The sequence below is a fragment of the Propithecus coquereli genome, unplaced genomic scaffold (assembly GCF_000956105.1).
Source record: "Propithecus coquereli isolate 6110/MARCELLA unplaced genomic scaffold, Pcoq_1.0 Scaffold12, whole genome shotgun sequence".
Taxonomy (NCBI): Eukaryota; Metazoa; Chordata; class Mammalia; order Primates; family Indriidae; genus Propithecus; species Propithecus coquereli.
In genome coordinates, this window is record NW_012136080.1 from 8,462,602 (window position 1) to 8,487,767 (window position 25,166).

Consider the following 25,166-nt stretch of genomic DNA (forward strand, 5'->3'; position numbering starts at 1 on the left):
GCAGGAAAAATAATTCTAGAATGAAATTTAACATCACGGTTTCAGCATCATTATTTTGTGGAATCTTCTGGTTGGAAATAATGGAACATAGACTTTGAGAATGTTCTTTATGACACAAAGACATGACTGCTTATTCAAAGTCACTGAGGCCACATTCTTTGCCAACATGCTGAAAGTGCCAAATATTTTCCATATTTCCCCTTCTCCTTATACCTGCATATAGAGGAAGTTGTAAAAAAAATACTTGATGAAAATTTGGAAAGCAGAAAGAGGGATATCTCATCACTGTCCATCGGGTGAAACTCCCCATTCCCTTTATCTAGCTAGCCAGCTAGCTTTAGTCAGAGGAATCCAGGACTGGGGTCAACGTTCTTGCTGTAAGCTCAAGACCTCTTCTGCATTCTGTCTTTTACTGTTATTTTTCTGATCTGTTACTATGGCTCTCTGTTTCCTCTGGAGTGGTGCAGTTTATTTGGATCCAGAAAGTCTACTTGTCTGCTGTGGACAATCATAACTGATATGCTACATCAGTGGACAGAAACTAACATGGTGCAGAAGGGAGGGCTGTGAGAAACTGGCTTTCTTTTACATTGTGATTTACCTGCACATTCTGGGTTGTCTTCATTAAAGTTGATTGCAAAGTCATGAGAGACCTAGACATCAATTAAAATTTAAAAACAGGAAGAAAGAAGAATTACAACTTTAATCCAGTAAGGAGCCACTGGGGTTTAGAGTTTGCAAACAAATGCCCATTACATTCATTATTGTTAAGCAGCAGGAACCATTTTAAGCCTTTACACAATCAATCTAAGATGGAGGGTGAATGCTAAGCTCCCTGTTGAGTTAAGATTTTCTAGAATCAGATAAACGCTGGCAAGAGGGGGCAATAAGGCATATTTTAAAAATTCAGGAAAAGATTTCAGAAAAATGTAACTCCAAATAGCTTCTAGACAGAACTGGCCACAGACTGGAGGCTTAGATTTGGCTGAGCTCTATTTGGACCCAGGGATTAAAAAAAAAAGATAACTTAATAACTCAAGCTGATGGTTATAAAGGCTCCACCTAAGCTGTTGACATTTCAGAATTATCCTAACATGATATGCAGAGCTATAGGGCAGGAGAATTTTCACATATACACAAGTAAAATAGACTGTACTCTACTTTTGGAAAAGTAATAAAGTAATATACCTTGTAATCTTCCAACACAAATCCCTCTACTTGGCAGGACCTATCCATAAGGTCAAATAATATATTGTTTACTTTTGCTTTCCAAAAACCTGATAAAATAGGAGGGACATTCTGGCACCTGAACAGTTTTGTTGAATCATTTGGAATTTTGTGGAGAATTCTATTTCAAAGGATGTTTCCAAGGTCTGACTCTTTGAGGTGGCTATAAAATAGGTCACTGTGTTAAAAGACATGTCCTTTCTTAATGGGAGGTCATAGGTGAGGCTGTTGGTGCCTATCTCATATTCTCTTGCCCTCAGCACTTCCAGGCAAGTCAGCCGACTTCCAGCCATCTTACGTGCTTTATTTACTTTATGTTTTTCTCTGGTCTTCAGAGCCTGCTTTTCTGTCCAAGTGACAGAGTAAAAGTGTTGAGAAAATGTTGCTTGGGAGCAGCCCTTAATCAGTCATTGATAGGAGATGTATGAATACGCCAGCTCCTTTATCCCTTGGGGTCTGTGTGTGCTGTACATCATCCCTTAGGGTTCCCCAGCAGGATTAAGCTCCAGCTGCCACGGTGGTAACTGGATTGATGATACACCTGATGCTGACTTCCTTCCATTTCCCAACTCTCTGTTGAGGTTTTCTCCACCTCTCAAACTACTTGCATCTAAATTGTATTCTTAATGTCTGTTCCTGGGGGAGTACAAACTAAAACAGAGGTGTTTGGGTTTCAGTTTCAATGCATACTCTGAGATTTTGTCCGAAAGAAGTACATTGTGATGACCTTGTAAACTCTCTGGGTAGCACCTGAGCTGCTCAGACCGTCAGTGCTTGTCTAGGGCACAGGGGAAATCAGGCATGGAAAAGGGATATTTGAATGGCTTTTTGGGAACAGAAGTCAGGAAATATGAGAGATGTCTACTGGGACAGCAGGAAGAGTAAGTTAGCTGACAGATAGGATGGAGCTAGGGGATCAAAAGAACATGAGGACTTCAGAAAACAGCAAGAAGGATCCGTTATTCCAAAATGGAAACCAGGAAGTTGTCATGAATGAGAAAAGGAAGGCTGAGAACAAGGTGTGCTGCTCAGCCCTGTCCTCAGCACTGTTGGGCCAAGCTGAGGCTGGAAGACCACGTGTGGGGACGTTGATGGAGACCACTCAAGCATCCCTGGGGAGTTGGGCTGGTGGTGGTGTTCTAGTCTTGAGGCTCAGTAGCTCAAAAAAGAAAGTGGGCACCCACCTGCCGGCAAGCTGGAGCTGATACCACATCTGCATGGGACTGTATCTCCTCAGCTCCAGCTGATTCTTGCAGAGGTTATTTTTAATCTTAGTGTTGCCAGGCTTTCAGTTTTTCAAGAGAAGCCAGAAATTTGACATTTTATATAAAATTGCCTAATTCTTTAAAAAAATATGTCAAATATAATACATTTATGGCCTGAATAATGTCTACAGGCCACCAGTCAACAACTCCCACTCTATAGTTTTTCTCTCCATATGCTCTATTTCCAACAAATGCTTCTAGAATTCCATAGCCATGCCCAGCAGGAAGGCCAACGTGGAATATGAGGCAAACAACAAGGCAAACAGGTCAGGGAGACATGCCATTCCATCCACTGCTCACCCAGTAGTGACAAGATTGATTTCCTTTTTCAAAAAGAACATAGAAGGGGAAGGCCCCTTGTCTGACAGCTCTGATGAGGGAGCAAATGTCAGCATCTTCCTCCTGACCTGCAGCTCAGACATAATCAGTAAAAGAGACATTAATGATCAGGCAGTGTTGCTTGCAATTAGCTCAGGCCTCAGAGGCATTGGGGAGGTGGAAGCTGGGGCAGGGACCTTGCTGCCTCTCCAACCTCTGCCCACTGGGGGAACTGAGTTCTCTGTGGAGAGTGTTCCACAGAAGCATCTGGTATACTATAGTAGAGTGCCTCAGCTCCATTACAGCGCAAATTTCTCTACACACAATCTCTGCCTTCTTTCTGTGATGAGAAATCATTATCAAAAACAAATAGGGTCATAATGTCTTCATAAGAACCTTTCAGCTTCCCAGTCCTCTAAGCCCTAATGGTTCTTTCTCAGGACTTGTCTGTGTCTCCTTGGGATGAGGGAGTTTGTAGACTTCATCATCAGGGACTTTCATAGTTGGCATTGTCAATAGGATTTATTTTGATTCTATTTCCTAGGGTAGATATGAATGGATAGGTTGTGAGCCTTGGGAGATCAATTTCTTGAGTGCTTTCTCAGTCTCTGACTATATCTACAGGAAGCTAAACAGTGGAACTCTTTGTCTGGACCTCTGAGAAGACCCACCCGGAATACTGGCAGATCAGGTTTCATCAAGAGACAGGCTCTGAGGAGTTAATCTTGCTGGTTCTGAAGACCACTTCTGACTCTTGGGGCCCTACTCACACAGTTGTGTGAAGAGCCAACAGAGGGGAGACTGCTACGAAGGAAACCCAAGTTATCCCAGAACCACAGCAAAGTGAAAGAAGATCCCATCTCTAGTTGCTCACCGTGTACTCTGGGGGTATCCTGGCACCAAACCCAAAGGCTGGGAACATCTTGTCACTGAAATCAAAATGAAAGAAAGGAAAAACAAGTTGCTTCATTTGTTTATCTATTAAGAAGAAAAAGTATGAATCTGCACTACCTTGCTAGGCCATGTTGCTATGTCAAATTGTCAAATGCTGACTCAGGCCTTTTTTTTTTTTTTTAATAGAGACGAGGTCACACTCTTGCTTAGGCTTGTCTCCTGACCTTGAGTGATCCTCCTGCCTCGGCCTCCCAGAGTACTAGGATTACAGATGTGAGCCACCACACCCAGCCTCATGACTCATGCTTCTTGACTATCTCTGGTAATGGGGGTAGCAATCACACAGATGATTAAAATCAAGAAACAATCCCCACAGGTCATTACAGTAATAAGTCTACAACTTCTCTTCCTTTAACTTTTTGCTAGATTTGATACCAAGAAATAAAATGGCTGCAGAGTTCACCAATCCCCCTCACCAGTCCAATTTTCTGTTTCCTTTGAAAAGTGATCATGAATTATGTAACTCCTGTGGTTGACTATGTTAGAATCTTTCATATATATTATCTTTTAAAATACAGGGAGAGATTACTATTCTCATTTTATAGGTGGGAAGTGCCTTGAGAGGTAAAGTAACTTGCCCAAGATCATGCTGCTAATTAGAGCCACGGTTAAAAGACAGACAAGCCTGAATCCGAGGGGATATTAGAAAGAGATGGAAAGCTTGTAAGTGTGGCCACTGACACAGCTTCGTGCCTTCTGCATGACTCATTGTGTCCACCACCTTATCACACACAAGCAGCAACAAATTGTGTACAAGACTTTTGTTGTTTCCTGAACTCAAAGGTACCTTGTCTTTTGTATCATGTCTTTATATCTCCACTGCCCCCTGCCCCTAACTGCTCTCTGCCCCCAACCTTCAACATAGAACTTGCCGTAGAATGTGTGCTTAGTAACTAGCTAATGAATAGTTAATGTGTGAATTTAAATCATTAAGATGCAGTTACACAAAGAAGAGAGAATTCTTGTGAAAATCCATGAAAGTCACATATATATCCTGTGGCTTGGTTTCTAGTATGCATGTTGGAATTTCTCTCCTAATTTATTCATTCACATGTATTGCATACTAAGTTTATTGTACTATAGGTGAGAGGATGAGGAAGAGAATTAACACATTTATTGACACATACAATGTGCCAGGCACTATGCTAGGTGATGTACATATTTATTAATAATTCTCATACAACCCTGGAAGTTCCACCTACTGATTATTCCCATTTTACAGATAAATAAGCAGATTCTCAGAAAAGGCTAAATAAATGAGCAAAGGTGATTACCAAGGAGGATTATGGGATTCCAAAGCCCATTCCTTTTCTGGTATACCTTTATAATTTAATGATTATATGTAGTATTAAACATGATTTTCTCCTGGCACCTCCAGTAACTGGGCTCCCTGACTAGATAGCAAATAAGACCCTCCTTAATTAAATTCTGGGCTGTCAGGGGTGTGTTGCGATGGAGCTCTAGAATATTGCTCTTGGCAGAGGGCATGTCCTTTTCATACTATCTACCTTTTACTTCCTTTCTCATTAAGAACACATCTGAGATTTCCTCTTGTAACAATTCCTATAACTCAGTTCTGGTAGAGTCAGTCAAAGGAAAAAAAAAAGGAATTCAGATAGAGGTCACTGTCCTGAACATCTTCTGCGAGCAGAAGGGGATCCTCCCACCCCCAGGCTGACTGCGAAGCGAAAGTAGCAAAGCCATATTCTCACCCATCACCACCCAATTGATTTAGAAGTCATTAGTAGCCAATGATGGCTTTGACAAAACTTTGCCAAAACATAGCCAATTTAATTAAATTTGAGGTTAGGGGTTGGGAGATACAAGGAAAACAGAATTCTTTGAAATTAAAGTCAAAATTCTCCAGAAAATCACCAGCTCCCCTTTCCTCTCATTGTCGTGCTGCTCCTGGCTTTGTGGTGCATGGCATCTAGCATGCATTGGAGAAAGTATTAGTGTGGATAAATAGAGACTCACAACAGCTTATCAAGGATTAGCTACAGATACAAGAAAATATACCTCTGGTCCTTGGAAGTATTGAAATACTTTGCTTCAGCAATTCCTCCTTAACCAAAATAGGGCAGATAGATGTTAGAAGGAATCTGGGAGGGGGATTTCAGAAGTTCTTCCTAGTTAAGTATGGAATAAAGCTTTTCTGGGTGGGGGATGGGTCCTAGTTCTTCTAACTCAAAGATGGCTCAAAAGTCAAAAGAGAGAAACCCGGGATGCTACACACCCTCTGTTTTCCTATTTCATGGGTTCAGGAGGGGTGAGATCTCATATTCCATCCACTGGTAATCACTAAACCAGTGTTCCAGCCTTAATGATATTTCTTTTATTCCTTCTAAGTCATCTTTGGGGATTTGAAGTTTGTTGAGCATGATGCACTGTTATGTAATTGAATTTCAAGAGTGGAAAGGTAGGGAAAATCCCTCACAAGGGGAATAATTAATGAGCCAGGAGGGATAAATTCTCTGAAGTTAGCCACCACAAAGCCTCTAACTGATAAACATACTAAAGAAAAAATTCCAAGCCCAAGCACAATAGATTTGAACATCCATTCTTTCTGTTTAAAAATAAAACTAGGAAAAGAAGAGCCTTATTATGCAAGAAGTGAGAAAAAGGCATGTTGAGCTAAAAAGGAAGCATTGGTGTGTCAACACTTCAAAGAACTCAAGACTGGATCCACTCAGCACCAAGCAAAGGGCCATTTAGCAGCTCTTAGGAAAATAATTGGTGAAGACTGACAGTCTGGAAAATTCAGGGGTACATTACCACATTAGTAAAGGCAGTATTTCTCACTATTGGAATAAAATAGTACAAAATACAATAAAAGAGCCTGTGTTCTTTAATGGTTATGAGCAAGCTGTTCTGAACTTAGGGAATGACGATGGTCAAATGACCTCCAGATGGAAGATTTATTTTTAATTACCATCTTTACTTTTCCTGTTAACGAAAACTTTGAGATAAATCAAGAGGTTAATACAAGTAAAGATAAATTACTGTATTTGTAAGGAAATGGAGACTAATTCAGAGCAATATGGCATTTTAGAGCACCTAAAGACATTTAATAAAGACTGTTTTCTAAAGCAGTGATCTTCAAACTGGGATACATGAAAATGCAAAGCCCTTCTGGGGCTAGGAGAGCATGGCTTTTTTTTTCTTTAAAAAAAAGGGAAATCGGTGTTCAGTTCCTCTACATCCATAGTATTCTTTGCCGAAACCGATCTGGAAATTCCTGTGATGGAGAGACCTGTTCTCCATTCACACCTTTCCTTTTACTATTACCCTTCTCCTTTACCTATTCTGAATCTTAAGCACCATCGTGCGTTGCTCTAGAGGTAAATCTCTGTAGTATCAAATAATTGTACAATCATAAAGGTGAATGATTCACTAGTAAAAAAAATACTTTTGTAAGTCAGCTAGTTGCCAATTTTTGCTTTAAATAAATTTTAGCAAGTTCTGATGTCAGCTGGTAGATCATTAAAAGTTTTTTTTTTTTTTTTGATGATTGACCATTACATGATTTTTTTGGTGTCTAACTCAGAATTGAAAGAATTGTTATTCAAATTCTCCATTTCCATGTACTTATTTATAAGAACAGATTTTCCTAGTATTTACATTGATAAAAGAAAAAAAAGTGGGTTAGAATTGATGCTAGACTCTCCCATTCTAATAATACGTAGCACTCATCCACAGGTAATGTAAACTAACTGAAAAAAAAACCACTGTTTCAATAAGATCTGATTTCCAGTAAGTTTTTATTTCTTATAGGTAATAATTAGGCACTGAAAATTTCAATATCTTTATGTTCTTTTGATCAATGCATTAATAATCATTGTAATAAAAATTCCACCCATGTCTTTTGCTCACATTTTAGTGGGCTTATTTGATTTTTTTCTTGCTGATTTGCTTGAGTTCCTTATAGTTTCTAGTTATCAGCCCTTTATTGGATGTATAGCATGCAAATATAAAGGCCAACAGACATATGAAAAAATGCTAAACATCTCTAATCATCAGGGAGATACTAATCAAAACACAATGAGGTACCACTTAACTCCAGTGAGAATGGCTTTTATCAGAAAGTTCCAAAACGACAAATGCTGGCATGGATGCCGAGAGATAGGAATACTAATACACTGCTGGTGGGACTACAAACTAGTACAATGTCTATGGAAAGTAGTGTGGAGATACCTCAAAGAACTAGAAGTAGAACCACCATTTGATCCAGCAATACTACTGAGTGTTTACCCAAAGGAAAAAAAGACGTTCTATAAAAAAGACACCTGCACTCGAACATTTTAAGGCACCACAATTCACAATTGCAAAGATGTGGAATCAACCAAAGTGCCCATCAATACAAGAATGGATTAATAAAATGTGGTATATGTATACCATGGAGTACTCCTCAGCTATTAAAAAATGGTGAACTAATATCTCTTGTATTAACCTGGGTGAAACTGGAGACTATTTTTCTAAGTGAAGTATCACAAGAATGGAAAAACAAACACCACATGTACTCACCATTAAATTGGAACTAATCGATCAGCACTTATGTGCACATATGGAAATAACATTAATTGGAAATCAAGCAGGTGGGGGGGAGGAAGGGATGGGTAATTTCACACCTAATGGGTACAACACACACTATCTGGGGGATGGGCACACTTATAACCTTGACTCAAATGGTACAAAAGCAATTTATGCAATGAAAATGTTTGTATCCCCATAATATCTGAAACGAAAAAAAATAATAAATTCAACCCAGATGATTTTTTTTTTTTTTTGAGACAGAGTCTCACTCTCTTGCCTGAGCTAGAGTGCCGTGGCGTCATCCTAGCTCACAGCAACCTCAAACTCCTGGGCTCAAGCAATCCTGCCTCAGCCTCCTGAGTAGCTGGGACTACAGGCATGCGCCACCATGCCTGGCTAATTTTTTTTCTATGTATTTTTAGTTGTCCAATTAATTTGTTTTTATTTTTAGTAGAGACGGGGTCTCGCTCTTGCTCAGGCTGGTATCGAACTCCTGAGCTCAAACAATCCGCCTGCATCCGCCTCCCAGAGAGCTAGGATTACAGACGTGAGCCACCGCGCCCGGCCCCAGATGATATTTTTAAAATACTTTGAAACTTTTCATCATAGACAACTTTAGAAATTAAAAACATTTAAATGTATATTCATATTTTTATTACCAAAATATATGATACAGTGATCAATAAAAGAATTTCAAATCAAATTGACTAAGATACATTTGGATAAAATTCTGTGGGGAAAGAAAATGGAAATATGAGTTGATGAAAAAGGAGAAACAATTAAAATTCTGATCTCAAACTAAAGTGCTTGTTCATTTTTTTTTGAATGGATGATGGTGGATATCAAATAGTTACAGCATTTGGATGCTACTGGATAGTCATAGGAGTTATGTAAGAGTTTTATTTTAAATGTCCATATTTACAATACACTAGAATTTTCATTCTTTGTCACTACTTTAAACTCATGATGAAAAAGTTAGATTTCAATGAAAAAATGTGTGAAGGTTATTCATTTTATACAATCCTTTTAAGGGATATACGAACAAAAAAATTTTAAAGGCCACTGGTTCAAAATGAACTTTAGATCTGACACTATAGTCCTATCTCCTTTCGCATTCAGTTTATTTTTAAAAATAAAATTAGGGGACGCGGTGGCTCACGCCTGTAATCCTAGCACTCTGGGAGGCCGAAGCGGGCGGATTATTTGAGCTCAGGAGTTCGAGACCAGCCTGAGCAAGAGCGAGACCCCGTCTCTACTAAAAAAAATAGAAAGAAATGATCTGGACAACTAAAAATATATAGAAAAAATTCGCCAGGCATGGTGGCGCATGCCTGTAGTCCCAGCTACCGGGAGGCTGAGGGAGTAGGATCACTTGAGCCCAGAAGTTTGAGGTTGCTGTGAGCTAGGCTAAAGCCACGGCACTCACTCTAGCCAGGGCAACAAAGTGAGACTCTGTCTCAGAAAAAAAATAAATAAATAAATAAAATAAAATAAAATAAAAATAAAATTAGGGTATTAAAGATAATAGTGTCTGTCATTTATCAAGTATTTACAACAGGTAGAGCATGTGCTAGCTGGATACTTTAATCCTTACAACTGCTCAGCAAGAGAAGTTTGATACAACTTCAGTTTGCAACCAAGGAAGCCAAAGGGGCCCATAAAATGTGAATCTCATGGGAATAGAGGTAGCAGAGCTGGGGTCTGAACCTAGGTCTACCTGTCACCAGGATCCCATACACTTTCCATCAGCCCTGACTCTGCCCTCCATAAGAGGCTGGTCTGGTCTAATGAGTCAGAATAATGAGAATAAGTCCATCTACATTCTAATAGCAATAAAGAACAGAATTAGAATTCTGATCAGCCCAGAAGTCACCAACCCCAGGACTCCCTCCCCAACCACTCCTCTTCCCACAAAGGACAGAGTTAGCCCTTCTCTCCTTTACGCAGTTCCCATTCTTACACAGGGCAAGGCCACCCTGGCCACCCTGGACTATAATTTATTTACATGCTCTTCTCTCCCATGTGACTGTGAGCCACTTGGGGGAAAATTGTGTTTTACTCATTTTTCTGTCTTTACATGTCCACATGAAGTACTTGGCACTTAAGTAGATGCTGCATATGTCCTTAGCCATTCTGTCCAACCCATCTCTCCTGATTTAATTCTGGGTCTCAACCCTGGGTACCTATTAAAATAAAAAAAAGTCCTGATTTCCAGGATACACACAAATCGAATCAGAGTCTCTGGAGTGGAACCCAGGAGTCAGTACATTTTAAGCCTTTCCAAGTGGTTTCAATGCACAACCAAGGCTGAGAACTACCGACCGGTGTTGGCAGAGTAGAAAAAGTAGCATTGTGATACGAACCTATCTTCTGATTACCAACACAATGCTCTACACTTGAAAATACCTGTCAAATTTGGTTTCAGTTCTAGTTTTGTCTCCTCGCACCATTCCTACCACTCCATGGAGAAGACTTCTGCCTTGGTGTATGATATCTCTGTCTCATTCTGGGGTAGCCACTTATATAAAATAGTAGTATATACTTTCAAGAAATGTACATATTCAGTTTCTATACTATCTTTATAGCAGATAGGTCAGACTTTTTATTAGAGGACATTTCAGGTTGTCCGAGACCCACATCTCGGCTGGTACCAAGGAATAGATGTCGCCTTGGCTTTGAGTAATCTAAGGAGGCCAGGATGTTTATAGGAGCTGGAGAAATGCCATTGTCAACAGAGAATGTATGAGCTTATGTAGGCTGTGACTCTGTATGTGTGTGTGTACGTGCATGCGTGTGTGTGCTCGCGCGTGTGTTGTGCTTAGGGAATCAAGTCCCAGAGAAGGGACAGCACCATCTCTATCAGAGGCTGAGGGATAGAGCAGGCTGGCAGGATTGCTTTCTGGGCTTGAGGACCAGCTATCAGGGGGAAGCTTCCCTTCAACCCTGAAAAGAGCTTTATGCATCTCTCAAGCTGTTCTACTTCATGGATCACCTCATAATGACCCCGTAGTGATGACTGTACAAGGCAGAAAGAAAGCCCTTGGCTGTCAGAGACAGGGAGGAATTTCTAAGGCTCATGGGGATTAAAAACCTCTGTGTCGCTGTAGGAGGGGGAATGATGCCTTCTGTCAGTTTTTATTCAAGTGTTTCTTTTTGAGCACCAACTTCACCGACTTTGATGTGAGAATAAATTAATTCCGGAGCACCGACTTGAAATTTCCTGACTCTGCCTGTCTATTGTCTATGCACCCACACAAAGGAGAAATGGTGGAACCCTGTCAGTTTTTTCAATCAAGCATCTTGCATTACACATTCTTCTAAGGAGTCTTATAAAAGTGCCAAGATACTACAATCCCTCTTTTCTTCCTTAGGTATTTGCCCACTTTAATGACAAGCTGCTTTCTTTACACATACACAAAAACATTTCTCCTCTGAGCTGCAGAAACTTGATTTTCTTGGCCAGTTGGGGATGACAACTTTGGTCTCACTCCATTAAGATTTTAAAAGGAATCATTTACGATGATTCTTCACATAATTCCTAAGGTGTCATATCTTATTTTTATATTGAATCTGCATCTTTGAGAGAATATAAAATGTTCCCCAGACTTTGTCTGGTTCACATTCTAAAGGAATGAAAGCTTTAAAAGCTGTATATGTCACTCTGACTATAGTATCTGCATTTTGCATGTGAGACAATCAGGAAATGGAGGCATTCAGTAGCTTTTTCCAGATCATCCAATAAATCTGTGGCAGAATCACGAGGAGGGCTCAGAGCCTTTGCTCCTTAGTTTCTGAACAGCCCACCAATCTTCTCCTTGGAGATTATTATTGGACTGCCTTCTTCCCTAAAGATTCAGAGTCAACGTTTTAATCAAGCATCTACTATATGATATGTGTTAAATGTTTTTACCTACTTTATTTTGCTTATAAGCATTTCAAGATTTAAAAGTTAAAAATCTTGAAGACATTCCCCCCTTCCTTTTTATCTCTTAGCATGTGTACACATTATACTAGATTATTAATGTGTGTGTGTGTGTGTGTTTCTGTGTGTCTGTGTATGTGTTATAAAGTAGGGAGATAATTACTGCTTTTGTGTCTTCGGGAAGTTTAAAGGAGTTTCCAACACAGTGGAGATGCAATTTGTCAGTCTTTTCTTTCCCTAGTAGAAATCTTCATATGATATAAACCTCTCTAGGAATCCTCACTATATTTGTGCCTGAAGAAACCAGAGCTGAAACTCAAGTTATCTTCATAGTCAACAACTCAATGTTAAAGTACGAGAAGTGTCACTTCAACAGGGTAATTTAAAATGACTGTTGCCTTCTGCCCTGGACGTATAGGAGAGGAAGTATCGGTAAGGGCCTGAATGTTTAAAGCCCTTTGATTTTACTGGACCTGTTCATTCATTCCCCGACTGCTGTCATGCCCCATTTGAGTTACTGGTGAGGACCAAGCTGAATCCAGAGACACCAGCAGGCAGGAGACTGATTGGACCTTCCCCATTACCTGTTCTATTAGTTTCTCTGTGCATTCTGGTCACCAGGATGTGTCATTTCCTATGGTGTGTGAGGCAAAAGGTTTTTAATATGGTTATCACCAATTATGAGACTAGAAAGAATGGAAATTATACTATCCCATACGATTTCTCAGAAACCTGGAAGATAGAGTTGCTTTCTTAATTTTCTTGATTTAAAAGGTCAATTAGTTGCTGCTCATTACTAACTGACTAGCCTTGTTTTAAAATCACACCAGGGAGTCAACTGAGATTTGTACATATTTATATTTACATCGGTTTTACTTCAAAAAGGCTTCTTAAACTAACACCTGAAATCCTTCACCTCAGTCTAGAAATACTGGAAAGGAAGAATAAATACAATTGAATGTAATTTATGTAAGATATTTCCTACAGCGGATTCCCTTGGTGGGAAAGGTCAATATTTACCATTAAGTAAAAATAAATAGAATACTGATCTGGTCTCACAATCATTTTTCTAGGTATACACAGGCAAAGACATTCACACTTGCATGGCCACACGATGTGCACAGGGGCAGACACTCAGCCTCTGCTAAAGTTATCAGTAGCTTTTGAGATCAGTGAACTGCAGTGATTATAGACTTAATCTGTGGAGTGAGATAGAGCCGAGTTCAAGTCTGGCCTCTGGCTGTGTGATAGTGTGTAAATTACTTAACCTCCTGTACAGTATTCCTCTTATTTAAATCAATACCTACTATATAAGTGATTAGATGGAATAATGTCTAATACACCTGTGCTTCCAAAACTAATACACCTGTGTTTCCAAAACACAAATCATCTGGGAATCTTATTAAAAATTGGAGAGTCAAATTCAGTAGGTCTGGAATGCTGTTAGTCTCTGAACAAATTTTGAGTAGCAAGGCACATGCTAAGATTTAATAAGATGGAAACCAAAATTGCTATCCACTGGTCTTGCAAGACAATTAAGAGAAGAAAGCTGAGAAAGGATTTTGTTTGGTGACCAAAGTGAAATTGAGACAAACTCAGTTTCTCCAGATGTGGAGAGGATGAAACATTTGGAGCAAGGTTTTAGTCTGTTCTTTCATTTTGCATGAGCAGTTTTTTGACTTAATTCCCACTCTTCTGCCACAGATCAGCCAAAGACCATCTGAATTTACAGTCTCTTTCTTACCTGTCATAGTCTTGGCAAATCTCCCCCACAGCTACCAAGGCCTTCAGGTACTCATTGGGTTGGTAAGGGTGGATGTAGTGCAGGGAACAGCTATTCCTGGGGTCTCCATTTGAGGCAGTGAAATCTATAGCTACCTGGAAGAAAACAATAGAACAGGTGGATTTAAAGTAAACGTATCTTCTAGAAATTATGATCAGCAATGACAGAGACATGGCGTCAGATGAAAAACAACACATTACATACCCGACCAATAAAAAAGTAAGAGAAGAAATTAATTAGTATGAAAAGTATTTATTAATTTGGTTTGAGAACATTTATGCAGTATTCATCTCCCCCAACCCCCCCAATACCCTCTCTTCTATCTGTCCAAACTAGAACTAGGGATTGACATATAGTTTGGAAAGCCTAGCTGCCGTTGATCTACCTCACCAGGCAGCAAGAGTAAGGATAGAATATTTGCCCTCCAATTTCACAATTCACTAAGAAAAGACTTCTGTGCTCCCTGGGCAGAACAATTCCATTTCTGAGGCATAGGTAAAAATCCCTTAAAACCAAATTCTGTGTTAAAGATACAGTCTTCATAACAAAGTCATTGTCATATTTCTGTGAGTGGCCAGATGCAGAGAGATGTGTTAAAGTGGTGATAACAAATTTTCTGCAAGAAGCAGCTCTGTGTAAGGCATTCAAATTTTTGGTTCCCATTCGTGTAAGAACTCCTGCCGTAACAAAGAAGATGCCCGAATGTTATGGCCTTGTGTGTGGGAAGTGGAGAAGGGAAACTTCTGTCCTGCCACCACACAGTCATTATCCTTCAGCTTCCTAAATTTTTTCTGACCCCCAAGATCATAATCATCTAAATAAGAGTTGACTCACTGAATACTTCTTAACAACAAACAGTAGCAACAACAACAAATGCTTAAGCCTGAGAGTGTTAAAATGAGAAGGAACATTTCTTCTGATTTCCAACATCATCACCATCCAAATAAAGGTTAAGCCAGAAAAAAACCTCTTAAAAATGCTCAAGCTTAGGGTGAAGAAGGTTAAAATGAGGAGTCATAGGGGAAGAAAGAAATGTTCATGTTGCGTCTTTCCTTTCCTTCCGGGGAACAGAAAAATGCGTTCATTGGCTTACTATGACAGAAAGGTTCTATTTTCTTGTATGATCTTGAGGATTGTAAGATGGGAAATGTTACTTGTGTTACATTTCAAATTCCATTGTAACAAATAACTGAAATGCTCCATTGGATTTATTAAGGTGGGACATTACTTCTGGAAGGACAGAGAAAAGATGCTATGTGCTTTGTGCTTCTTAAGAAGTAAAGTTGATAGAAGAAATGTTTCCCATCTCTATTATTGTAACCCTGCAATCGAATCAAAGTGATAGAAAGGAAAAGCAACAGGCTAACAGTAATTCACTTGGAACTTTTTCTTGCTTTCATGACGTTATTTTTTCATCATTGATTTTTTTTTCTTTTTCTTCCTCACCCTTCCACAGAACTATGTTGAAAATATAGTTGAAAAAATTTAGGCAGGATTCAAACTCTGTTTTCAGAATACCCAGATGTTTTCATCAAGGGGTACCCACAGATAAAATGCTAGTACTAACAGAAGGTGAAAATAAAAAGTCATATGAAGAAAAATCACAGTACCTCCCTGACCCTTAGATAACAAAGAGAAGAAGAGAGGAGTAATCTTTGTTAAAACCCTTCTCTGTGTCAGGCACTGTGCTAAATGCCTTATAGGTATTATGTTACCTGGTTTTCATAAAAAATTCTGTGAGGCAGAGATAATTATTCCTTTGTATTGATGCCAGCATGGATGCCCAAAGGTGATGAAGGTCACGCAGGTAATAGGGGGTGGAGCTGAGTTTAAGTCCAAGTCTATATGGCTCCAAAGACTATGCTTCTTCACTATATCATTATACACCCAGGAGGACACATAAGTCTGTGACCAACCTACCAAGATTTCTCATGAGGATAATATTTCCATAAAAAATGGAGGGAATTTGGGCTGAAGGTAGGGAGACTAGCTAGGAGGAAACTATAGTAATTTAAGGAAGAATGCCCTGGAATGAACAGTTTTTTGTGACCAAAACAGTTGTAAAAGGTAGAGAAAGGGCAATGGAAATGTGTGTGCGTGCGTGTGTGTGTGTTCGCATGCACAAGAGTGGGAGATTGTGTTACTGAGAATGACTGGGGGTAACCAAAAGGGAACAATAAAATCCAATGTCTTCCAAGATCGGTTTTATCCTGAAGGTGAGAGCCAACCCACTGGAAAAAGGAAAGGAACACGATAGGGAAGATCCTTTTAATCAAGCACTGTGATGAAAAGCTGGTGGTGGGGAGGAAACTGCATTCATTTTGTGAACAAGAAGGAGGTGAAAAGGTACCCCAGGATCCACCCATGAGGCCCCAAACAGACAGAGGTACAAACATATGCAGATAATTCCAGGAATACTTCTAAGAGGAACACTCCAGAGGTGTCGCAATCATGCCTCTGAGGTCCTCCTGAGTCTGCTAAGCTCAACTCCCAGAGCCACCATTCTATTTCCCCCAACGAGACATGTTTAAAGGAGAATGCCCCTTGCACAGGTGTACATAACATAGGTTTAAATGTACTTAAGTGTACATAGTGTTTAAAAGGTAAAAGCAGTGCTGAGAAGCCCAGGTGTAAAGACACCCCTTTCTCTTCGACTGAGGAAAATATTTTAGAGCTCCAGGGAATTCTAGAGAGTGTGAAGATGTTGTTCACATCTTCACATCTTGTTACCTTGATTCTGCTCTAATTTATCTAAAAAGTAAATCATTAGCAAGTGTTGGTACTTTATTATTAATAACAAGTACCTTGTGGCCCACCTCACTTCTGATTATGATGCCCTTTGTCATGGATCACCACACTGCTCAGCACTGAGGGCTTCCTACCTGTGCTTCCTGATACCGTGGCTGACAACCTATCCCACATGCTGATTACCTAACTGAGACTCTCGAAGGGTCGAGGGTATTCTGTGATGGCAAAAACATGCTGGTGCCTTGACATAAAACCAGACAGTGAAGTCAGGTAATATAGACCAGAGAAAAAATATCCATAAAGAAAATGGCAACTCAAGAAACGTAACTGTCCCTCCTTGGTATGGGCAAAATCCTCCAATCATGCGTGCACCGAGTGGCAGTACCTGAGCTCAGTTATATCACCTGGATGAGTATGTTGTGATATCTAGAAAAGTGTGTGTAATGTCAGGATGAGCATATGTAGATTTTTGCAACAATATATTTTATTTTATTTTATTTCAAAATATTAATAATACAAATAGTTATTAATACAAATGTTTTTGGTTACATGGATCTCTTGTGTAACGCTTGAGTCATGGCTATAAGTGTGCCCATCACCCAAATAGTGTTCATTGTACCCATTGGGTAGGTTTTTGCCCCTCAAGGGAACAAGCAAACATATAAAATAGGGCCGGGACTGGGGTGAGGCAAAAGAGGAGCCTAGCATGTAAAGCCCAAGGAGGCACTCACCTCACCCTCACCTGACCCTACACTGGCATGATCCTCACAGTGAGTGCTTTTTAAAGTTTTGTTCCCCGTGTGGCTCTTGTCTCACTTTGGTCCTGGAGCTGCTAAGTCATTTCATTTCTACCAACTCTTCATCCTCAGGCTTGGAATAATTTTCTTAATGCTTAACAAACAAGGGTGGGGCAGAGACGATGGTGAGAAGGGGATTGTGATTGAAGACATTAGGGTAGGAAAAGAATAGGATCTAGGGACCATTGAATGTGGAGTTGGATGACAGGGAATGGGAGTAGCCAGATTTCTGTGGGGATAGAGGTAGATAAAACATCTTGAGGAAAACGAAACAAAATGAAGGCCAATCTTAGCAGGTCAGTATTGGGCTGCCTATTTTTGGTGGTCTTTATAGACACACAAACATGCCTGGTAGAAATTTTACTTTCTACAGGCAGACCTCTGGGGTTTCCACTTTCCCCATGGCAATGGCCCCTACGTATGTGACAATGAGAGAGGCTATTCCAGCTCAGGAGATTCTGGTATAGACCTAGGAAAGGGTATGAACTTAAAAATTAACTGATGAAAAAGGAAATAAATCAACGTTTCTTACCATATAGCACTTTCTGTAGTTCTCATGGGTCATAACAAAAATATTTTACCATGTGGCTAGATAGCAATGCACAGTCCTAAGTATATGGCAACTACAAGATTCTTCCCTGCCTGTCCCCGCCCCTGCCCGCTGGCAAGTGATGGTTTCTAAAGCCTCCCTTGAGAAGCCGGACGTAAAATATCTATCTTCAGGAAGTGGCCTTCTACCAAGAATTCTCAGTGCTCTTTAAAGTTAGCAATAGTGGAAAGAGAACAGAGTGAAAGGTTAGTTTTATTTTAGAAAGCAACAGGGAGGCAGTGAAAGATGGGATTAAGTTGAAAAATAAAAGCGAAAAAATGACTGAAAAATGCCAGTTTGCGGAGGTGGCTACCGATGACTGGTTTTCTGAATGCCGGTGAGCTTGCAGAACCACCACGTTTTCATTTTCTGACACGAAGCATTTACGAAAACCTGTGGTTCTACTATGTGCTCCAATCTTCTCAGTGGGCAGCACAAGAACAGGCGCCCGTTGCTTTTTCCTTCTGCCCGGGAGGCTGCTCTCATTATTAAGCAGAGCTGTGGAGCAGCTTTCCAAAACCTTGTAAGGTAAGAATGCAAATGCTCCCTCCAGGCCACCAAGTCCCCGCTGCATGGAGCTGTTTCTGGGAAAAGGCTGGAGGTGAATAATGAGCATCTTTCTTTGGGCAGTTTCAGCTTCTTTCATGAAACAATCCCACTCCTCAGACTCCCTTCCCTTCATCTGACAAACAGACCATTTGCAAACCTCCTCGATGTTTTCTAAGGGAAGCGGCTGTGAAGCAACCTCTGGTTAGTTGCTGAATCTCCCGTATCGCCTGCAGTCTACCTTTGTGATCACATTCTTGGGCAGCTTTTTTTCTTTTTTTAATATCTGTATACAATGAACCCTCTTAGGTGGAGATACTGTTTAGTCTGGGCCATTACTTAAGTAGTAAGTTACATTTTTGTTCTTTTCTATTTCCACAAAACTCCATAAGGGGGCAGTGAAATAGGAAAATAGGGAAAGACCCCTGAGCCCACTTGGTTCATTTCCTGGAAATGGCAAAGCATCTGCCTCCTTATCCCTTTGTATCCTGTCCTGGTTCGCCCGGAGGTTCAGAGGGCAGGACTCACTCTATTTTTCAGAGGTCTATCCCACAGTCCATCATGGTTTAATCTGGGATATAACATAAAGATTCAAAAACTTACACCGGTCCACAGTGTGGACATAGGACATCCTAAATGTATTAGGTTAGAAAAGATTTCTTGAGAGAACCTTTAATAGGTAATCTACATTTTTAGGCTTAAAGGTCAGTCTGGGAGAAGTAATATTCAGCTTATTATATCATATTATTAAAATGCAAACAATAAAATCAGAGGTAAGGGAAAACAACATTATCTTTAATTTTTAAAAATCACAAATAAGACAAGTTGCTATTTGACAATAATATGAAAAAATGCCATTTAGGATTCCACTAGCCTGGTAAGTCCTATTTTATTTTTCTTTTCCTTTTTTGTTATTATGTATATATGTGTATATATATATATATATATATATATAAATGTTTTACATAGTTATAATCAAGAATAATTCTGCCTTACATTCTTTTTTTTAAATTTAACACCGTATTATAAACATGGCTTCCTGTTATTATCTAATTCTTATAACTTAAAATGGCTTTATCCTGGTCCATTTAAAGGAAATACTATAATTTACGTAGCCATTACCTTATTGTTGGAGATTTAGGTTGCTTACAGCTTGTCTCTGTAGAAATCCATTTTACAATGAATATTTTTGTGCATATGAAAAAGTAATAACTTTCAAAGGAAATCTTTAATTCTTCTACCATTTTTTTCTTTCCAAATACCTTATGGCATCTGTTTCTTCTATGCTGTCTATAACTTTGCATTTTGTGTGTCTTATTTTTAGCCACTGTAACATGTGCCAAACCTAGTCTCTATCCCTGTGGTCTCTGTGTCACCTCCACCCACTTCGCCAAGACTGCAAGACAGTTGCTCTAGAATTCTTATGACTCAAGGATCCACGCGATGCACAAGATTGTCCTCGGGGGTGCCCTTGACCTCCCAAAATTGTATGCAAAATTGGGTTTGTTCATTTTCTAGCATGAGGATATAGATCATGTATCAGATTCTCAAGTAGAATTGAGAATCTGTAGAATCAAGTAGAATTGAGAATTTTGTCCAAGTGACAAAAAAAGAATAAGAATCATTGCCTAGGGCTCTCTTTAGCATCATTTACCTCTTTTCCTCCACTGGGCCTTTGCCTCTGCTTTTGGTCAGATTCTAGCCTAAAACCTCCCCTATTCTAACCTTCAAATTGCCATCCTCCTTTTTCCTCTGGCCTTCCCTTCACTGTCAACCTTTTTGAATGAATAGTTATACCTGCTGTGTTCATTATGTACCTTCTGTTTACATTCTAACTCCCGGGTTTCCTCATCTCATTCTGTTGAAATCGTTCTTTCAAAGATGGCATATTCCTACTCGTTACATAACCCAGTCATTGTTTGTTATTCTTCACTCTGACTTCTCTTTAGCATTTGGGATTGTAGCCCTTGATCTTAACCTTACCCTTTTCCTCCTGGGCATCTGAGTTACTGCCTCCTCCTGGACCTTCTTCTCCTGGGGCACCTCATCTCTTACTGCTTGCCCCTCTTTTCCCTGCTGCCAGATGGAGTTCTCCTATAATTTCCCATTATCATGTCCCTTTTCCCTCCATATTCTTCTCTTTGGCCATCTCATCCAGACCCTGTACATGTAGCTCCTGACTCTCTCCTGAAACCTAGGTCCGTATTTATTAGTATCATCTCCACTGGGATACCTGAAAGTACTTCCAACATGTCCCAAAACAAGTTCATCATCTGCCTGCAGCTCCTCTGGACTTGAATGTTTCCATGAACAGCACTACCACGCTCTGTCAGTCAGGCACAAAGCTTGGATCACCCTGGACTCATCACCCTCCTTTGCTTTCGGTCTTCTCATTGTATTCTAGGCAGAGGCTTATTGCCTCTCTCCCCACAGTGCCTCTTCCTGCTGCTGCTGCCACTCTCGTTTAGCCTCTCTTTTACCTGTCACCAGGACTGTTGCAGTGGGTTTTCATCTCTTCTTGCATCATCTTTCATTCTCCCTTCACCATGATCAATGCATTTTACCAAACACTGTCAGATTTACTTTTCTAAGATATGGGCCTGTTTCTTCAATGCTTTGTTCATTCTACTTTTGAATGTTGTATTATCTACCAAGTTACCTCAACGTTAAAAGCCCTCCAAATTCTGACCCCAAACTACTTCCCCAACACTCTCCCAAATACATCCTATTTCTTCATATTGACTCAGCTCAGGTTTTGGTATTTATCATTATAATATATGGGTTCATAAATACTTAAATTCATGGGTGAGGGAGGGTTGCTTTTTAAAGCAAAAACCCCATATCGTAGTTATTCATCCAATTTGTTCTTTTTCCCTAAGACTTACCTCCCTTTGAAGGTTTAGGGTTCAATTTATTACGATTCAACAAAAGTATTTTGAGCAGCCTGGCACCTGAAAGGAAAGATGCCCCATCTTTAACACTCTTAAACCAGAAGCACCCGCATCCATGGAAGATGCAGAGGCTTTCTCCTTGTCCTGTTTATGATGTGTATTGGTAGAGTCTCCACAGGAAACAAAAAGTTCACTCAAAAGAGGTGATTGAGGAGAGTTTAATAAAGAAACAATTCACAGACATATGGAAAAGGTTAAGGGAAACTGACCAGAAAGGGTGGGAAGGAGCAGGTTACTAGAACTCAGTAAGACGAGTACCTGCAGGACAGGGTACCAGACAAGAGCTGTGACATTCTGTAGAGGAACAAGTTCACTGCTAAACCTCAGCCTGGCAGGCCGGAAGCTGAGGGAAAGTACTCCAAGATCTCTCGCCTCCTATTCTTTGATCTCTGACTGGTACCTCCCAGTGTTCAAACTCAACCAAAAGCCAGGAGCGGGAGACCTTGGATAGTACATCCAAAGAGGTTGGCCTCCTGTGGCACAGAGGGGAGAGCTAGAGAAGGATGAAGGGTGGATCTGGAGGAGGAAATGGAGAGCATCCAGAACTTTATGTCACCTCTGGTGCCTGAAGGTCTTTCTCTAGAAAGAGAGAAAATTTGTCTTGGCCAAAGCTCCTGGGCTGGCTCAGTAGCCATGGGTCACATTATGTACCAATGGGGATTTTTGCCTGTGGAAGGCTCAGAGGTGTAATTACTGCAATAAAACACCCTTTTCCCTCTGTACTCTGCCCATCTCCAAGCCAGGAAGCCCTTGTCTCCTCACTTCTCATCTCTTTCCTACTTTCTTCTCATCTCTTTCCTACTTTCTTCTCATGTTGCCAGATGGTTTCAATAAAATTACTGGGCAGATAGTAAATACTTATAGACCAAATTAAATGAGACATGTTAAATTTTATTAACGATTTGCATTACAACTCATAATTTACATTAGATTGCACTGCTTGGGTAATAAAAAATGTATAATGAGAAAGCTGACTTAATTTTGGAGGAAAATTACATTGAAGTGGCTGGTATGTTTCCATTAATGGAATGCACAGAGTGGAGTGCCTAGCAATTCTCTTCTGAGTCCCCAACGTGAAACCCTGCAGGAGGAAAGGCTTTGTGACAGGAACTGTTGACGACCTGTCGCCTTCTCCTCAGCATTCTTCTCTTCTCGTTCCTTGCTCCAGACTGCCCTTCTCACTCACGCCCCCCACAGGTCTACCACTGGACACTGAAGGGGATGAGAAGCTGGGGCTGGGGTGTTGCTGGTGGCCAACACTGAGGTGGTATCTCCCAGTTGGGGAAGGTCAGCAAAGTGAGAAAAGAGGGGAGAACAAAGCGGGGACAGCAATCTTCCTGTGTCAGGCAGGTCACAGGGACACCCGAGAGAGTCAGAATGTGGCACTGGGAACCCCAGGGGGTTAAACTTTGTCATTGGGGCTGATTCTCTGCAGCACAACACCAAGGGCAAAGCAAGCCCCTGAAGTTTGAATAAAGGGTTGTTCAAGAACATGGGATCTATAAAATCTAAAACAGACTGAAATCAATAGGGCTTTTCCTTGAAAACCTATAAATAGTTTTCTGAAATAATTTTTTTTTTTGCCTAAGATCTTGGAAAACTATTTCCAGTAGCTCTCCCTATGACATTGCTTCCCTGCTTCCATTTGTGTACACCCAGGGCAGCAGTGAGGTAGGGGTGTGTGCCCACAATCAATATGCCTGCTGTCTTCTGCATGTGACAGTGTGCATATAAGAGGACTGGGTGGCAGTGTCATTAGAGAATCTTAGGCTTTAAAGAAGTCACCAAACTCTATAATTAGCTCCTGTACGTGTTCAGGTTAGGCAGGGCATAGGTAGGTCTCTCTGAGATTAGAGCAGAGAATAAGTCCCTAACTAGAGAGAAGCTAGTTTATCAAATCGCCTCTTGTCTCATTCCCTTGGGACTCGCCCTTTAAGTCCTTTGAGCACCACTATCCCTGGTCCCAGGAAGACATGGTCCAGTCTACTCTCTCGGGCTCACAGCTGGACTAAAAAAATTAAGCCCATTTTTTCTGCCTTTTCTCACATGGCTGAGCCAGTCTACGGAGCTAAAACAGGGCTGAGCTTCATGATCACAGATCCGTAAGATGAGAAACAAATGCCGTACAAATTGCTTCTCTCTTATTTACATCTATGTTATTTTCCTATGTATTTTAGTATATCTATCTTTTGCCATCTGGGGATTCTCTTTCTGTAGGTAACATCTCCCTAACCTGGGAGGATTTTCAGTATTAAGTCAGTGAAAGCAAGTTGTTCCAGGGCAGGTAGACTCACAGTCTTGACCTTTGTGGGCACTTTCAAAAGACCTAGCCTGCCCATACAAATAGACATCACGAGTGTGTAAATCCCCTGGAAATAGAGATTACATACAGGAGATGATCCTTGATCCACCACTGAATCTAGATACTCTAGACTACTCTAGAGTAGAGTATACTCACTCTACTTCTCAACCTTGATTTCGACCTGGTTCTTCAGTCTTTGGAATTTACCTTTTCATTGCCTGATGAACTGTTGGGATGGCTTACCCTTGGTACTGACCATTGGGTGTGACTGGTCACATGAACACAACCAAGGCATCTGCCTGGGCTCAGTGGAACTTATTAGCAGGGCTCACTTCCTTCTCCTCCCTCTCACCAGGTGATGAAATCTGGCAATATGCACACTGCCTCATGCCTCACATTGTTACTGAAGAAATGGGAAGCATTAAGAGTTTGAGTAGCATAAATTTCCTGATATGATGCTAAAAAACGTACTCACTAGAGGAAACAGGAGTATAAACTCATTTTAAAAACATGACACCATAGAATATTTCAGCAATGAGACTTGAACAAAGCTGGTCCAAGGTTTTAGTAAACTTTTGTCTCCTCATGCACCAAACCCAGCACCATTCTCCATCCCTTGCTCCCTAAATAAGAACAAACATGAAAACAACTTACTGTAAACTGGATTTGGCAGCCACCCATGATGTAGTCCAAGAAAGAGTGCATCTTGTGGATCTGTATAGGAGGAGGAGAAGAGACTGGGTTAATAATAGCATGGTCTGTTTCCTGATATAACAGAGGACTAAACTTTGGGAATAAGCTGATAAGCCAGAGGAAAGAGCAGAAAGACATCTGTAGAAAAAAGATGGGTCAGTTGATTTTGTTCTATTAAAGGAGAGAAAGAAAGCAATGTCAATACAGATGGGCCTGTGTGGGCTGCCAATATCCACCCTTGCTCCCCTCTCTTTTGGTTTATGCATGATTTTAATCAGCTCTGCCTCTGGGGTAAGACTTAAACTATATTTTCAAAGGTCATTACTGTTTTGAAATCAATGTCTCACATTTGCCTTCAGTCTTGCTTCCCTGTGTCTCAGTCCCAGTCTTGGTAACATTCTTTAATACACAGATAATCTAGATTGGTAGCTTCGAGATTATAATTAGCTGGGAAGGTAATTTACTGATAATTTCCAGTTAGTTAGACCCCTACCCTGCCACGAATAACAATGGCTAACATTTATTGAGTTACTGTATA

The 25,166-nt window shown here is 40.4% G+C and overlaps 1 protein-coding gene across 2 annotated transcripts in view; it reads right to left on the bottom strand.

Moving 5' to 3' along the window:
* Positions 1-25,166, bottom strand: part of CPNE4 (copine IV) — a 486,060-nt gene that overhangs the window by 16,928 nt on the left and 443,966 nt on the right. For both annotated transcript variants that reach the window (XM_012663497.1, XM_012663488.1), the window contains 4 exons: positions 24,590-24,649; positions 13,964-14,097; positions 3,685-3,739; positions 602-653 (listed from right to left, as the gene is read on the bottom strand). In XM_012663497.1, the coding sequence (XP_012518951.1) occupies positions 602-653; positions 3,685-3,739; positions 13,964-14,097; positions 24,590-24,649 (301 nt within the window). The remainder of the gene's footprint in view (positions 1-601; positions 654-3,684; positions 3,740-13,963; positions 14,098-24,589; positions 24,650-25,166) is intronic.